The sequence below is a fragment of the Callorhinus ursinus genome, unplaced genomic scaffold, assembly GCF_003265705.2.
Source record: "Callorhinus ursinus isolate GAN/ISIS: 27379988/994484 unplaced genomic scaffold, GSC_fseal_2.0 scaffold2, whole genome shotgun sequence".
Classification (NCBI taxonomy): Eukaryota; Metazoa; Chordata; class Mammalia; order Carnivora; family Otariidae; genus Callorhinus; species Callorhinus ursinus.
In genome coordinates, this window is record NW_027397064.1 from 58,451,014 (window position 1) to 58,469,330 (window position 18,317).

General features: G+C 36.4%; 1 protein-coding gene across 3 annotated transcripts in view; it reads left to right on the forward strand.

Annotated features, from left to right (window-relative positions):
• SLC25A12 (solute carrier family 25 member 12) overlaps positions 1 to 18,317 on the forward strand; it is a 196,309-nt gene that overhangs the window by 123,591 nt on the left and 54,401 nt on the right. For all 3 annotated transcript variants that reach the window (XM_073882481.1, XM_073882490.1, XM_025850337.2), the window contains exons 4-5: positions 3,613 to 3,728; positions 11,962 to 12,101. In XM_073882481.1, coding sequence (XP_073738582.1) covers positions 3,613 to 3,728; positions 11,962 to 12,101 — 256 coding nt within the window. The remainder of the gene's footprint in view (positions 1 to 3,612; positions 3,729 to 11,961; positions 12,102 to 18,317) is intronic.

The following is an 18,317-nucleotide window of genomic DNA, read 5'->3' on the forward strand; positions in this document are numbered from 1 at the left end:
AATACTTATTATGATTTCCTAATGTTGACAACTAATGTAACTAAAAAAATTATACTTTGCCTGCCAAAGAAAACGTGGGGGCCAAATTCCGTCTGCCAGCCAACTGTTTATAACCTTTGCTAGTTAAGGAAAAAGTCTTTTACCTCTTCTCATAAATACAGAAAGTTTTGCTACTGAGTATGAAAGGTGTTTGAAGGCTACATATTCTGTATTTCAGGGTGTTTGTATTTTTGATGTTAGATTCCTGAGGCTGTTTTGGAAAAGCCAAAGTGTTATGGATTGTGTTTTTTAATCCATCATCAGCCTAGTTACTTTTTATTTTTTAAATTACTCTTATAATCAAAAGAAATACTGCTAAATAATAAAAATTTCAAACATTTCAGAAATACATACTGTAGAAAATGAAGGCCTTCTTTAAGTCCTCCCCTATATCATTATTTTATTTGTGTTATATATTCTTATTAAAACCACATAATACTCATTGCTTTTTCAGGGTGTGTGGATGATGATACCTGATATGTTATAACTTCATTTGTTTTTACTACTCTAGAATTTGTGTAATGATAACCACACTTTTGAGTTTTATTATAGTTTTTAGTAGTACACCAATGCATGAAGTGTATTATGACTTGTGACCTGATAAAGTTTGATTATTATTCTTCCCAGGATTTGTTAGTCAATCAAGCTCCTAATTTCACCAAAGATTCTTCAGCAGGGGTGCAGTGAAGGCATAGTCTTTAGTGTCCTGAATAATATCACCGCAAAGGCCTTTTCCTCAATAAAGGGAAAAGGCAATAGAATACACCATTGCTTTGGATATGATGTAACTTGTGTAACTTAAACATATTTCAAAGTATTTTATCTAATAGAAAATGAAACTTTGAATGTAAAATATGTCCTTGATGAGTGGGGGCATAAAATGAAATGTAAAATGTAGTCATTCCTAATACTTTGTTGAGAAATATGGCTCTCTAAAAAGCCTTGTATTCTAAATTGAGTTTATTCAAGAATATTTACAAATTCCTATCCTGAATCAAACCTGTGCTCTGTGACAAGCCTACCTTCTTGCAGGGAATTAGACTTTATTTTTTATTTTATTTTTATTTTTGAAAATGATTTTATTTATTTACTTATTTGTCAGAGAGAGAGAGTGCGCACAAGCTGGGGGGGGGGGCAGCCAGCAGACCAGGCAGAGGGAGAAGCAGGCTCCCTGCTGAGCAAGAAGCCCGATGGCGGGACTCGATCCCAGGACCCCGGGATCATGACCTGAGCCGAAGGCAGACGCTTAACCAACTGAGCCACCGAGGCGTCCCGGGAATTAGACTTTAAACAGTGAATTACATAATTACTTTAATACAAATTTTGCAAGGGGCACTAAAAATGTCCAGTGTGTTGCTGTAGGGGTGTGAAGGGTATGTAAAGTCATCTGGGGATTCTGAGATGGTTCTCTTGAGGAAATGATACTTGAGCTGAGCTATGTAAAGATGGGTATAAATTAAATGGGCAAAGGTTTGGAGATGGTGGGATGAATCCAAGGAGAATGAAATGGTCCTGAGTGGAAAGAGCATGGATTTAAGAATGAATGGGTTGGAGTGCAGAAGAACAAGGGGGAGGTGTGCAGAGATCAGATCCCAAGGGACTTGGAGCCATGTTAAAGATTAGGTCTGTTCCTTTCTATAGGGTGACTGTAAATGTGTTGTCTAAACCAGGCCATTTGAGAATAAAAGGCAGCACCATTACTAATATAAATAAGTAATTAAATTGGTATATGTATTTATATATTTATAAAAACAGATTTTTTAAAATTTTATTTCAAGGACAATGACCATTTAATGTTTATTTATTCATGAGAGAGAGAGAGAGAGAGAGAGAGAGAGGCAGAGAAAGCAGGCTCCCCGCCTAGCAGGGAGCCCGATGCGGGACTCCATCCCAGGACCCTGGCGTCATGACCTGAGCCGAAGGCAGACGCTTAACCATCTGAGCCACCCAGGCGCCCCTAAAAACAGATTTTTATAATGCTGTTACTTGGATACTAGTCACTTACCAATAGCAGCAACAGGGTGTGGGATCTTTGCAGCAAGCTTGCTATGGAAGATGACTCTAAACTAGCATATGCCAGTCTGTAAGATCATTGAAGGTGGGGTGCCTGGGTAGTTCAGTTGGTTAAGTGTCTGGCTCCTGATTTTGGCTTAGGTCATAATCTCAGGGTTGTGAGATTGTGCCCCAAGTTGGGCTCTGTGCTGGGGGTGGAGCCTACTTGAGATTCTCTGTGCACCTCTGACCCCTACTCATGCTCCCCCTGCCAAAAAAAAGATCATTGAAGACAATTTTAGTATAATTTTGACCACTGGCTAATTTCACAACCCTGAGTATTCTAGGACTCAATATGTTTTAGTTTTCTCCCCTTTTGTTTTGAATTTTCCTTTAAAAAATGTATTTTCTTTGAAAAAATTTTTTTAAGTAGGCTCCATGTCTAGCGTGGAGCCTAACACAGGGCTTGCCCTCATGACCCTGAGGTCAGGACCTGTGAGCTGAGATCAAGAGTAGGATGCTTAACTGACTGAGCCACCCAGGTGCCCCTAAAAAATGTATTATTGACATTTCAAACATATAAAACAAACTAGTGTAATGAATTCCCCAATATCCTCATCACCAAGTTTTAGTAATTATTAAAATAATTATTAAGTTTGTTTTATTTATACCTCTTCCCATTCTTTCATCCCCTGGATTATTTTGAAGCAAATTCCAGATGACATTTTTTGTTTGTAAATATCTGGGTATATCTCAAAAAGATAAGAAAAATTACCAAACAAACCTCCTCAAAAACATTAGTATCAATGTCTTAATATCATCAAGTATTTGTGTTATATCATTATTACCATTTACTAATTTTCTTATAAATTAAAAAAAAATTTCTTTGCTTAAATTCCCCAGAATCCAAATAAGATCTGTATCTTGTAATTAATTACTATACATTTTAGGTCTTTAATGAGGTTCTCCTCCATATCTTCTTTCAAAGGCTTTTTTTTTTTTTCAAGTACAGAATGTTCACCCTGTAGTTTCCTACAGTCTGCATTTATGCTGATTGTGTTTCTGTGGTGATGTTTTAACATGTCCTTTGTCCTTTGTATTTTCTGTAAATTGATTACATGGAAAGCAGTGGGTCTTAACATGGTGGGATGGCAATTTGCAACTTGGTGGGTAGAGGCCAGGGACGCTACTAAACATGATATTGCCCGGGAGGCCCCCACAACAAAGAATTATCCAGCTTAACATGGTACTGTTGAGCGCCACAGTTGAGAAACTATGATCTAGAGACTTTATCAGCTTCTGATTTAATTATTTTTGGTTTAGTTCTTTCTCTTTTTGTGATTTTAGGAGTGATTGATTATTGCCCAGGTCCATTAATTTATTCGGGACTCACAAAAGGGTAGTATTCTAATTCTTTCATTCCTTCCTTCTTTCTTTATTATCTGGAATACCTCTATAAAGAGAAATTTCCCTTTTCCAATTATTTGGTTACCTTGAGCTATAGCATATATTAAAGGCAGGTTAAATGCCTGATATTTTCCTTTTCTTTACCAATCAGTAACATTTTATATTTTATTTCAGATTGATCTCCTATCAAGAGTTCTTGGCATTTGAATCTGTTTTATGTGCTCCAGATTCTATGTTCATAGTGGCTTTCCAATTGTTTGACAAGAGTGGAAATGGAGAGGTGACATTTGGTAAGGAAAAAAAAAAGATTATAAAGGATAAGTGAAGTCAGTAAGGCTGGTCCAGTCTTTAAATGCTAAATCTAGTAACTGCATATAGATTCATGCTTATTCAGGAGCTAGTCAATATTAATTTCCTAAAAGAATTTACACAGATAAAATTAAAATGGTGTATTTTCTTCAAAGCTTTAGACTGTTGCAAAAAAGTAAAGAACCTAGGAATGCCTTGCTCATTGAGTCACTGACACTTTTACATTCCTAAAATAGGTGGTGTAAAATTTTCTTGTTCTGGGCTAGCCTGGGCAAAATTCTTTATGAAACAGACCATGAACAACATGGAATAATCATGTCATTCTTTAAGGAATTTTTGGGTAGAGAGTGCAGAGCTTCTCAATAGCAGTTTGGAAAATTGCTGCTTTGTCATTGTAGCACCAAGAATGGAACTGAAGGAAGGAGCTGAGAATAGTTAGCATTCTCTAAACCCCCATTATAGTTTTTTGATTTTAGGAAACAAGCCTAGTACGTTGAAATTGATATCTGTCTTAAATGTAGAAATTGATACAAATCCTTTGGTAGGCACATAATTTAGCACAATGTCATTGTTTGACAAGCATATAAACTAGAATTTCTATTTGTAGCCATGTGTTAGTTTTTAAAGATGCTTATTTGTGGAACTAGTTTGTGTTTAAAGTATCTGCTAATTTTTCTGACAACAGGCTTTTCAGTAAATCAATGCAGTGTTTTCAAGGATCTTGAACTCTCTTCCCCTTTTTTTTACATTTACATTTTTTATGGTAGTAAACACATAAAATCTTAACCATTTTTCAGCATGCAATTCAGTGATGTTGAGTATATTCTTGTTGTTGTGAAACAGATTTCCAGAACTTTTCCACCTTGTAAAGCTGAGCTTGAGTCCTTTTATGGTGTGAATTGGCATCAATATGTGATAGAAAAACTCTTGAAAATCAGGCTTTCCCTGACTATAGTGCTAAATATTTATTCACTGCAGTATTTGTTACATAAGAAGCATCCTTCAGTTAAACTCAAAGGAAGAAGTGTCACTGCCATGGAAAGAGAGAAAGTATAGGTATTCAGAAGAACTGGTGGTGCCTTTACTCTGGTTTTAGTGGGCATATTTTCTAGCTTGGCATTGACTGTTTCCTTTTGCCCATTGACCCAGTTATTTTCTGTATAAAAAGATTTTCCCAAATAAATACAAGTGCAGACAGAACTTCCTTAGATTTTTGCATCTCTCTTGGCATGCTTCCTGCTTTGGTGCAAGCTCTGGCCATTCTGCCTCCTAAAGAAGGTTGACTTTCCCCAGAAGCACCTAGATTCTATAGTTTAATGTATAAAACCTTTATCATCTCATCATTCAGCATTTACCCTGGACCACTAATCTGCATTTTCTATTTTCAGTAGGTACCACATATTCTCACATGTCTCATTTCCAAATGTTGCGCAGCAGTGCTTGGGAAATACCTTGATACACGTACCTGCATTAAGAACAGCATACCTGTGCTTCTAGCATGTGTCCATTGTTTAAGAATTAGATTTTCCTAAACCGAATTGTGGTTTCTTTTGTCCCTCCTACCTTGATACCTTGGTTCTTTGTGTCTCCTCAATTTGATTGCTTTTCCCAATTTTATTTTAAAAAACAAGTCACTCAAGTCATTTCATCCAATAGAATAACAATAGAGACTCATGCCAGTGTTGATTAGTAGATTAAAATGAGTATAGAAAATAGCTGAGAGGTTTATAAACACATTTATTTCGTGCAAATGAAAGCTTGTAGTTATTAGATCCCAACTTTAGCATTTTAAAGATCTTTTGTCTTCCCCAGACTATGATGTATGAGTTAGAATTTTAAGAAAATATAATTAAGATTAAAAGCCAAACAAACCAGTTTGCGTTGTTATAACACCTGATATGAACTGAAGAACATACAAACCCTCCAAAACTCTGCTATCATTCTTCTGCTTCATAATATATAGAGAGAAAGATTCTTACGGAATGATAGAAAGCTGAACGCCCTTTCAGCATTGTTCTTGGAGTCCCTGGCCAGCTGGATGGTTGTCTTGATGTTCACGTATTTCCTGGAGACCATAACCATTTTCCCTTCCTGCCTTGCCTCCCTAGTTTTGAGGATCCATTTTGGACAAATTTTCTTAAATAAAAATCATAATGAAGGAGAGGAAGTTTAATTTTATATTTTTAGGAGGAAAAGCATTGAAACTGTTACAAATGCCATTTAACAAGATTTCTAAGGCCTACTCATTACAGGCTGTTCAAGACGACAGAATTTCAGCATAAGGAAATAATTAACTTGGAGTTTATTTTTATAGGATTTTGGATCTGTGATAAAGGTCAGTTTTCATGTTTGTATCCACTTAATAAAATGAATTATGCTTATGTATTTATAGATAAATGCTTAGGTAAAAGGAAATTTTAGATCCATAGTAACTCTAAATTCTTTTCACTAAATGGCCTTATGTTTTCTAGTTTGGAACTTGTTTATAGTTTTCTCTTGAGCACATCAGGAGAGAAAGGTGGGAGAGAATATTGGATGCCAGGTGTAATGGAGTGGGGAAAACTGTTATGCCATTGATATCTTGTGGACTATGATGATGATGTTATCTGTATATTTGTATATATTATTCTCATCTGTGCTTTTTTTAGATAATGCTTTTTAATACACATCAGATTAGATACTTAAACTGTGTATGTTTTTGGAAGTATATAAATAGAAATATTGAACAACTTGAGTGCTGGAAAAGTTTTGTTTTATTTTTTTAATTGTTAGAGATGCGTCTACTTTGGGGGAGAGGAGTTACATTGAGACCTCAGTAATCCATTTCAGAATATGAAAGCTCAGGAGAGGGTTCTGGAATTTTTAAAAGAGTGAATAAAACCATTAGTTGTTTCCTCTTCGATGTTCTTTTATTAAAACTTCTAATGCATGCTGTGGATAATTACTTATTGGCTTGTGTATCTGTTACTGCCTGGTGGCATGAGCCTTGTAGAGGCCGCTGCATGACTGGTGTTTGCTAGATACATTATAAACTTGCCTTGGTGTCCCTGCTAGCCACTAGAGTACTGGATATTCTGCTCGGTAGAATTAGGTTAAGGTAACCTGGATAACCAGTATACTACATTGTGTTCTCAGTAGCTGCCTTGCATTTGTCCCACATTTAAAAAATCAAAGCCTATTGGTTTAACAAAGATGTAATCCTTCTAAAAAAAAATGAAACCCAAACTCCTGTCTATTAACTAATAAATGAATATAAGATACATTATACAGCCTAAGTTTTCTATTAAAATCTCATCAACATTGTGTTCTAAACTGCTTGCCTAGGGATGGGAACTCTTCAAAGAGAATTTTTTTTAAGGGCCTATCTTCATCTCCTCACTGTAAAACCCTCAAAAAGCAAGGATTCCTTCTGATTTTATACTGTTTGGTCATCATTAGATACAACAAATAAATATGATGTGTTCCATTTGTGCCTCCAAAATAGGCTCTTTTTCTATGAAGGGAAGAATAGATTGGGTTTGGTTTAGGCATAAGCACGACTGTTATTAAAAGGTTCAGGAGATGGAAGTCTAGATATGAAAAATGTACCCTCTCTCATGGAAACAAAGCTGTAGACATGGAGTAATATGAAAATCTAATGGTAACAAATACCTAGTTTAATCTGGTAAGAATTAGAGCTTCACTTGGGTGTTCAAATTAAATCAGGAAGAATTTTGAGATTCCTTTCAGATACTACAGAGAAGGTTGTATTAATACTCAAAGCTACTAAAGTAGCTTAGTTTGAGGTAAAAAAAAAAAAAAAAAGGATATGGCATTATTAGTTTTTATGCCATTTGGTGATAGACTCTTGAAGCATCTAGTTTCTATTGTAATAGATGCTCTTTAAATGTAAACTTATCTTTCCTGAGAAATGGACCTTCACATGTATTTGGCAGAAGGACTACTTTATTGACTGATTGTATGGTAGTCCCTTCTGGAGGTAGGTAAAGGGTTAATAGAAATACTTTCTTGCTTGGAAAAACAGAGGAAGTCACCTAGGAAACTCATGCCCTACCTGGAAATAGAACCTAGCAGTCTGGGACTGAGTACATGCTATGTTCGTTGGGACTTCCTCTGCTAAGTTCCTGTTGTTGAACTTTTTGTTGTTGTTGTTTGTTTTCCTTTGTTTTCCTTTTTGGTCTCTTAGTTGTTCCTCCTCTTTCTCCCCAAGTTTTCCTTCATTGAAAAACTCTTTACTTCCACAAGTCTCACCATTGTTTTTGTTCAGTTATACACAAGGAATTCATTGTTTTGGTGGGAGTCCTTCTAAAAGCCTCTCTGACTTCACTTTAAGAACCGTGCAGGTGAAATTCAGCCATTGAGGACCTTTTTTTCCCTCCTGACAATAAAAATGTTTGGTCTCAAGCCTTTTAAGTTGGAAGCAGTGGTTCCTGCTGGGCTGGAATCCTTGGAGTCAGGGTGTCGTTGGGCTGATGGTAGGTGGGCTGTGTCACAGGGCTGATGGCTTGTATACCTACAGGAGGAGTTCTCTGGCCACACCGTTGGTACAGCAGCTCCTTCCAGGCTCATTCATGGAACAGGCATGGCGGCAGTCTTGGAGAAGAGTGCCAGCCCCGGTCAGAGGTAATTTTGTACTGCAGAAAGGTGAACAAGACCAGTAGGAAGCTCCCATAAGGACCAGGGGAGGGATGAGGGTGGATGAAACGGGGAGACACAGTGTGGGCTGTCGGGGAAATTGAAACCTCTATTAAGACATATTTACATAATATATATGCTTCAATGTGTATTTCATCTAGTCCTATTATCATAAGTGACTGATACAGCTAAACTGACTAATGTTATACGTCTGTGAACATTTTTACTTAATCACAGTTGTCACCATTACCTGCCCTCCTGACAAAGGAGCAAAGAGAACATATGACAGGCTACTTTTGTATCTGTCCCCAATTCCCTTTTCAGAGGAATTATAAATCTTCTCTTTCATAAGCCCATGCTCTGCAGGAAGTGAAAAAGTGGTCTACTGTTTCCTATATGTCAGAAAACGAATGGATTCCTATATCCCATAGCAAAACCAGCCTAGTATAAAACACTAGATCATGATCTTGCTGCATAAGATGTGACCGTCATAGCTCTTTCATCCAGGCCAGAACTATGGCCACTGAAATAGCACTCCAAGGAGTGCTGCTTAGAACCAAAGACCCTTGTTTGCCACTGGAAAGACGGGATTCTCTCTGGGGTGAAAACTTGCTATGTAGTTTCAGTTAGATGCCCTGGGAATATTTGAGATTACTGGGGTTTCCTTTCATGTCATGCAGAATTTGATAAAACTGGGTGAGAACAGCATCTCTGAGCTATTACCTCACACAAGTAGAAGCTCCCCAGTTCTGGAGCTTTTGCATAACTTTTTTTTTTTTTTGGATAAGCACATCCTGGTAAAGTAGTAATTATGAATTGGACCTTAAAACAATAGTTGTACTAATTATTTTTGTAAGCTTCTTGAATTAGCCTTAGGCAGTCGGTAGTGACAATAATAACAGAAGGGAAGTGGGACACATCAAGAGGTGCCAAAGTAGGTTGGAAATTTTGTTATTCCTAGTAACTATAGTTGTAGCCTGTGACATAGTTAAAATAATTAAAAGTGTCTGGGGGGTGGTTAATAGAATACAGCACATATTAATGGTCATAATAAAACCATATACAAAGCTGTCAATGACCACTTTGCGAGAAGTAGGAAATGTTGAAACAAATACTCATAGAAAAGGACACTTCAGTATTTGGGGAGATTACTTTGAGTAATTTGAGCTATCATTTGAATTGTTTCAAAGATATTCCAAGATCTTATTTAGAGGTTGTTAGGAAGTTTACAAAATAGGATTTTAGTTAAAGTTTTTTTTTTTTTAAGATTTTATTTATTTATTGACAGAGAGAGACACAATGAGAGAGGGAACACAAGCAGGGGGAGTGGGAGAGGGAGAAGCAGGCTTCCCGCGGAGCAGGGAAACCGATGCGGGGCTCAATCCCAGAACCCTGGGATCATGACCTGAGCCAAAGGCAGATGCTTAGCAATGACTGAGCCACCCAGGCGCCCCTAGTTAAAGTTTTTATTATAGAACTTTTTTTGAATGTAAATCAGACATTGTAGTTTTGGTTCATAAGTATCCATTTTGTGATAGTAGAAAACAGTTCATAATTAAGTAAACTTCCATAGTTTGAAAACTTTTGAATCTTTGTATTTGATTAGGTCACACTAGTATTCTAATATTTTCTGATTATATAAAGGGAATTCAGTTTTATTCCACCGTTATATAAAACTTCTCTAGGTAGTAGTATGTACATTTCCTATTAAATAGTTGAGTTTTAGGACTTGTGACCTTTAAAATAAAGGTTATCATAAAATAACATTCTCTTTCATACTCTTAATATTTAAAATAAATATATGTAGTAACTTAAGTTACTCTATTCTGCTTCCGATTAATTTCTTCATGTTTCTTTAGTTTAACACTCTGTTAGACCTTAAAAATAAGAAATTAAAGTAATTAATTTGGGAATAGAGCAGCTAGTTAATTAAAGGAGATTATAAAAAAAATCTTTGCTGATCTCTCATATTTAGCTCTAAATATTTTTTGTAACCCTTATTATTTTCATGACCTTGTAAACTTTAACATATTTTACAACTGCTGAAATTCCACGTAGATTTAAGGGTAAACTTTTTGTATTGGTTATAAGCCAGGATCCCATGAATTGCTACTGAGTTAATTCTTTTTGTTTTTAGAAACAAAAACCCATATATTTAATATGGGTTTATGGAAGGTGAAAATAATTTAACATGGTTTGAAAACTCTGACACAGTGTTGCTAACTAGGCAAGAAATAAATGCTACATTCCATCTGAAAGGAAAGATGAGAATCCCATCTCCCCAGTGACATCCAATGCCTTCTTCCAACTTACTGATAGCTGTGACCTATTCGGAGCTGTTACATTGAGTCCAGACTGGTAGGATTTCCAGTTCAGAATTCTTCTACCTTCTTCCACCTTCTCCCAATAGCAATGCTTTTATCAAGAAAAAAAGGTACATAAAACTAAAGGGAATCCATTAAACCATTTACAATGTGAGATCGGTATCTTATTCAAAGAATTTGCAGAAATTAGAGAAAAGAGTATAGTTGGAGATTATAAAACACTAAACTTTTACTAATTAGTAAAATTGATAGCTATGGATGGTAAAACACTTCCACTAATATAATTGGCATAAACTTGAAAATAATTTTGTTCTTAAGACATCAGTAAAATAGGCTTCCTGCTTTCTTAACTTTGCTAATGATTCTTTTTTTTTTTTTTTTGGCATGAGCTTCTGAATTAGGCTATCCAGTCTATGCTTGTTAAAGTACCAGTCATTTGTGAATTGACTTTTATAGTAAGTGTAGAACTGTGTAAAGAAAGTGACTGACGTTGTTAGTGCATGAAGACAAGCTGTCATAGGGTTTTGGTTGTATATTACAAGCTTGACTGGTTCCTATCTAAAAGTTAGTGTAGTGTGTTTAGTCCTTCTTTATTTAAAAGTGAATCACTAATTTCACTTATCTTAAAATATTTTTAATAGTTGAGACTAATAATCATGCTTTTTATGGGAATTTTGAAGCTTTGTGTCAAGACCATATTTTTGACAATATCAGAAGCTTTTAATAAGGTGCTTGCTGCTGAGCTAATGATATGCTTTTGGTAGTATTTCTTATACCTATCTTCAATAGACATTCAGGCTAGTGTGAATGTAATAATCAAGCCTCAATCAAACCATACTTAGTATGACAAATATTGCATTATACTGTAATTTAGGTATTCATGCTTCTGATAAAGGGCTTAATTCGACTCCTTGAGGAATCGGGAAAACACTATTGATTTTATACTGGAATGCAAAGTAGCAGCCATTTATAGTGCAAGATATAAATCACTTCCTAATTAAAATTAAATCAAGAGAAATTAAGAATCTCGTGGCCTTATATGTAATGGTACACAATCTTAAGTGTAAAATTATATTTTGTATCAATTGTGTTCCTGTGCATGGGTTTCTGGGCACAAAAATTTTTGCAGCTAATCTTAATAGAAGCAGATAATATTGACTTGAAATTTCTCTTAATTTCTTTCTGTAGGAACATTGCAGTGGACTAAACTACTTATTCCAGATATAATTTATTTATTTTTGTTTTCCCTTTTAAGAAAATGTCAAAGAAATTTTTGGACAGACTATTATTCATCATCATATCCCTTTTAACTGGGACTGTGAATTTATCCGACTGCATTTTGGGCATAATCGGAAGAAGCATCTTAACTACACAGAATTCACACAGTTTCTCCAGGTGAGCTTAGTTTTCCTAACTGGTGTAAATACATACCTTTTCTCCTCCACTTCCTTTTTAGTTTTAAGTTTATTACCAAAAATAGCAATTCCTTGTGGCATTACACCCCCATTTTCATTTCCCGCTCCCAGAGGCAACTTTTTAAAACTCTTGTTAATTGTTTCTTTCAGTGATTACTTCCATAGCTTTAAGTAATAAACTTGCATTGGCACTTCTACAAGATTTTATTTATTTGACAGAGAGACAGGAGAGAGGGAACACAAGCAGGGGGAGTGGGAGAGGGAGAGGCAGGCTCCCTGCAGAGCAGGGAGCCCGATGCGGGGCTCAATCCCAGGACCCTGGGATCATGACCTGAGCCGAAGGCAGACGCTTAATGACTGAGCCACCCAGGCGCCCCAGCACTTCTCCTTTTTTTTAATCTATTTTTTTAATTGAAGTATAGTTGACACACAGTGTTAAATTTTGATTTCTTGGTCTGTGCTCAGCACAAGTGTAGCTACCGTCCGTCACCATACGATGCTACTCTAGTACCATTCATTATGTTCCCCATGCTGTGCCTTTCATCTCTGACTTATTCATGCCATAACTGGAAGCCCATACACCCCACTTTCCTTCACCCATTTTGCCCATTCCTCCACACGCTTCCCCTCTGACAACCACCAGTTCTCTGTATTTATGGGTCTGTTTCTGCTTTGTTTGTTCATTTGTTTTATTTTTTAGATTCCACATATAAGTAAAATCATATGGTATTTGTCTTTGACTTAGTTCATTTAGCATAATACCCTCTAGGTCTGTCACTACCCTTGTAAATGACAGGATCTCATTCTTTTTTTTTTATGGCTGAGTAATATTCCATTGTATGTATATACTACATCTTCTTTATTCATTTATTGAGGGATACTTGGGTTGCTTCCAGGTATCTTGGCTATTGTAAATAACATGGCAATAAACATAGGGGTTCACATATCTTTTCAAATTAGTGTTTTCATTTTCTTTGGGTAAATACCCAGTAGTGGAATTACTGGATTATAAGGTGTTTCTGTCTTTAATTACTTCGAGGAACCTCCATACTGTTTTCTACAGTGGCTGCACCAATTTACATTCCCACCAACAGTGCATGAGGGGTCCCTTTTCTCCACATCCTCAACAATACTTGTGATTTCTTGTGTTTCTAATACCAGCCATTCTAACAGATGTGAGGTGATATCTCATTGTGCGTATTTTTTTAAAGATTTATTTATTTATTTTAGAGAGAGAGTGGGGGGGGGGGTTGAGGGGCAGAGGGAGAAGGTGAGGGTGTCTTAAGCAGACTCCGAGCTGAGCAGAGCCCGACACGGGGCCCAATCCCATGACCCTGAGATCACAACTTGAGCTGAAACTAAGAGTTGGATGCTTAATGGACTGTGGGGGCTATCTGGATGTCTTCTTTGGAAAAATGTCCATTCATCTCCTCTGCCTGTTTTTCTGCAAATATTTTCTCCCATTAACTACATTGTCTTTTTCTTTTATTGATGGTTTCCTTTGCTGTGTAAAAGCTTTTTATTTTGGTGTAGTCCCAATAGTTTACTTTTGATTTTGTTTCCCTTGCCTCAGGAGACATATTTAGAAAACTGTTGCTAAGGCCAATGGCAGTGAGATTACTGCCTATGTTTTCTTCTAGGAGTTTCATGGTTTCAGGTCTTACATTTAGGTCTTTAATCCATTTTGAGTTTATTTTTGTGTGTGGTGTAAGAAAGTGGTCCAGTGTCATTCTTTTGCATCGTTTTGTCCAGTTTTCCTAACACCATTTATAGAAGAGATTGTCTTTTCCTCATTATATGTTCTTTCCTGTTTTGTTGTAGATTAACTGACCATTTATGGTCAAATTGTGGGTTTATTTCTGCGCTCTCTATTCTGTTCCATTGATCTATGTGTATTTTGGTGCTAGTACCATACTGTTTTGATTACTACAGCTTTGTAGTATATCTTGAAATCTGGGATTGTGGTGCCTCCAGCTTTATTCTTCTTTCTCAATATTGCATTGGCTATATGGGGTCTTCTGTGGTTTTGTACTCTACCTTAAAATTTTTCATTTTTAGGTATTTTTCTTTGAATTTGAACTGTGGAAGATTAGGAGCTGGTTCTTTTACCCCTTTCCCTCTCCCACAGACTTGGATATTTTCTGTCTCCATCACCCATATAATTATGTTATGATTCTACTTAGATCAATAATCATATTTTAATTACTATAATTTTTAAATACTACACATGACTGAAATGATTACTTTTCTTAGGGTTTCTAGTTTTTCTTGTTTAGTTTTCTATATATTAATGCTAATTCATTCTTAAATTTTGCCTCCATTATTAACATCTCATTTTAATATGTTTAAAACGTATTAGGTATTCATTCTATCAATTTCGTCTTCTTGGAGCTCTCTAGGAGCTTTTTCTTTTTAAAAAATAGCAAGGTAAAATTCACTTAACATAAAATTAACCATGTGAAAGTGCATAATTTAGTGGCATTTAGTACAATTCACAGCGTTGTGCAACTACTACCTTTGTCTTATTCCAAAACCTTTTCATTACCAAAAAAACCTCTCTGTACTCACTAAGCAGTTATTCCCCATTCCTGTTTCTCCTCAGCTCCTGGCAGCCACCAAACTACCTTCACTTCTGTGGATTTACCTATTCTGCATAGTTCATATACGGTAGCTCCCCCATTATTTACAGTTTTGCTTTTTGCAGTTTCAGTGTACCTGCGGTCAACCGCGGTCCAGAAGCAGATAATCCTTCTGATGTATCATCAGAAGGTTAATAGTAGCCTAATGCTATGTCACAGTGCTCACATCACCTCACTTCATCTTATCACTTCGACATTTTCATCTCATATCGTCACAAGAAGTGTGAGTACAGTACAGTAAGATATTTGAAGAGGGCAAGAGAGAAAGAGACCACATTCACATAACTTTTATTGCAATGTAATGTTATAATTGTTCTATCTTATTACTTTAGTGATTACTGTTAATCTCTTACTGTGTCCAATTTAGGAATTAAACTTTATCATAAGTATGTATGTATGGGAAGAAACAATATATATAGGGTTTGGTTCCATGTGCAGTGTCAGGCGTCCCTTTAGGGATCTTGGAACATATCCCCTTTGGATAAGGGGATATAGATACTGCTGGTGAAATTATACAATATGACTTTTTATGTCTGGACTTTTTTTTTACTTAGCATAATGTTTTCAAGGATTATCCATGTTGTAGCATGTATTACTACCTTATTCCTTTTTATGGCTGAATAATGTTCCATTGTATGGATACACAATATTTTGTCTACCCATTCATTAGTTGATGGACACTTGGGATGTTCTCACCTCACCTTTTGGCACTTGTGAACATTGGAGTACATGTATTTGTTTGAATACCTGTTTCCAAATCTTTTGAGTATATCCCTAGATATGAGATTGCTATGTCATATGGTAATTTTATGTTTAACTTTTTGAGGAATTGCCAGACTGTCTTCCATAGCCCCTGCACCATTTTCTTGGAACTTTCTGACTTGCTTCATGGCTGGAGGTTGGACTTTGTACTTTTTGCATAGCTGTCAGTCTGTCATCTCCCTTCATCTTCATCGTGGGGAATCCATTTGTCTTTATTTTATGTTGAATCTCCTGTTTTCTGGATTCCATCTCTTCCTTTATTATGGTTTACTTCCTCTTTTTGGTGGAATGGTTCCTGCAGGAGCTTCTTGAGGAAAGTAAAATAATTTTTTGTGACACTTTTCATATCTGAAAACCTCTGCTCTGTTTACACTTAGTGTGACTGGGGGGGTATAGAATTCTTTTTTTTTTTTTAAGATTTTATTTATTTATTAGGGGGGGAGAGAGAGAAGGATTGAAAGATCGGGTGAGAAGAGGGGCAGGGGGAGAAGCAGACTCCCCACAGAGCAGGGAGCCTGATGTGGGGCTTGATCCCAGGACCTGGGATCATGACCTGAGCCGAAGGCAGACACTTAACTGACTGAGCCACCCAGGTGCCGGACTGGGTATAGAATTCTTGTAGGAATTATTTTCCTTCTAATTTTGAAAACATTTCTCTTTTGTTTTCTTCCTGTTTTGCCATTGAAGAATCCAGTGCCATTCTCATTCTTGATTCTGTTTTGAAACATTTTTTTTCACTCTGGAGGGTTTTCAGATTTATTTTTTTTCTTCGGTATTTTGAAATTTCATGATGATACTCCTTGGTGTGGGACATTCAGTGGGCTCTTTGAAAACTTTTGTCCCTCAATTCTTGAAAATATTCTTACTACTTTTCTTTCTTTCTGGGACTGGTCAACATATTAAATGTATGATTTAGTTTTTTCTTCTCTTCTACTTTTGAACCTTTTATTAAGTTTTTAATTCTGTTATATTTCAAATTTTCAGTTAAAAAGAACTGAACATTCCTTTTAAAAAAATAGCATATTATTTTTTCATGGATGTGCTATTTCTCTCCCTTCCCCAAAGATATTGAAGGCAGGTGTTTGTTCCCCACCCCCCAAAGTGTCTGTTTTCTCCAAGTTTCTTTCTTTTTCTTTGTTTGACTTTACTCATGTCTGATTGTCATTGGTCCTCTGCTCATATTTAAGAGTGAGGCTTATTGGGAGCTTTGAGTTCATGGTACTACTTATTAACCTTATTATAAAGTTCACTGGCTCACCTGTTATATTGGGGACCCTCTAATGGCTGTATGTCCAGGTCTTTTCTTTTGCATCCCACCTGAATATTCAGTCTGGCTTTTGACATTCTGTTTGCTAAATAAGACAAGAGGGTTGGAGGTCTCAACATTCAGTATGGAGATGGACTTTCATTAAATTCCTCTTTTCTCTCTTTTTTTAAAAATTTTTTAAAAAACGTATTTATTTATTTGACACAGAGAGAGAGAGAGGGACAGCGAGAGAGGGAACACAAGCAGGGGGGAGCGGAAGAGGGAGAAGCAGGCTTCCCGCAGGGCAGGGAACCCTGATGCGGGGCTCGATCCCAGGACCCTGGGATCATGACGTGAGCCGAAGGCAGACGCTTAATGATTGAGCCACCCAGGCGCCCCGAATTCCCTCTTTTCAACTGCACCTGGGCTCCCCTAGTCCAGAGATGCTCTGTTACATTCTCAAGGCAGTGAACTTCTAGTCTTCTGCCAGCCTTGGGAAAGGGCAGAGTCCTGGCCACAGTGAGCAATGCAGGTGACTAACTGCATTTGAAACAGACTTCCATCTAAGCCTCCTGTTTGTAGTTGCAGTCTTACTGTCACTTCCAGGGGTACTAGTGTAGTCAATTCCTGAGTGTTTTGGGGGGTGCTGTCATGTATACATTGGATTGCTTTTTGGCTTTTTCCATGTCCAGTTTTCTTGAGTCTGCTAAGTCAGTTGTCACTTGCCTTTCTGCTCTCTAATCTTAAAAATGTAGTTGCTATCTTCTTTTCTGTTCTCTTTGTCCTTGAGTGTCTGTTTTTAGTTCCTTTACTGTGATTTTAGTGAAGAGTGGAGTTTTAGAAGACAGCAGAGTTACATATACTAGGTCATTCTCCTTCACTCCCACAGTTTCTGAAGCTCAGCTGTTTTCATCTCATAGATGAAATGCATTTTAACTTGAGCATAACTTCCCTTTTTTTTTTTTTACCCTTTCCTTCAGTTCCCCTATCCACACTTGAAATCTGAAAGCAGACTTATTTTTATCTTTCATTTATTAGAGTATCTTTATCTTTTTAGATAAAGTATCTTTTTAGAGTATCTTTATGTATTTTATCTTTTATAAGCCTAGGGTATTGTTTTTCTTTATGAGTGTGATCACAGTTTGAAAACTATATCCTTTTGGTGTGGTTGTAGAACCCAGTGCTTGTTCTAACACTTGCACAGTTAGTGCCTACCTGACTGACATTGTAAAGTGCTCAAACTGGAAAAGTTGAAAATATTATTTATTTGAGACGTGAATATTTAAAAAAGGAAATGACCCCTGAAACTAATACTACACTACACAAATTTGAATTTGAATAAAATCTTGAAAGAAAAAACATAAAATGAAAAAAGGAAATGTTCTTCGAACTAGGATTTTTAAGATTTCTCTAAAGATGGTTTGTTCTTGTCATTGGTTCCCTTGCATTTACTGAGTATATTTTACAATATCTACTTCTACCCTGATATATTAATTATACTACATAAACTGGAGGGCTATAGATAGGAAACTTCTTTTTTCCCCCCTTT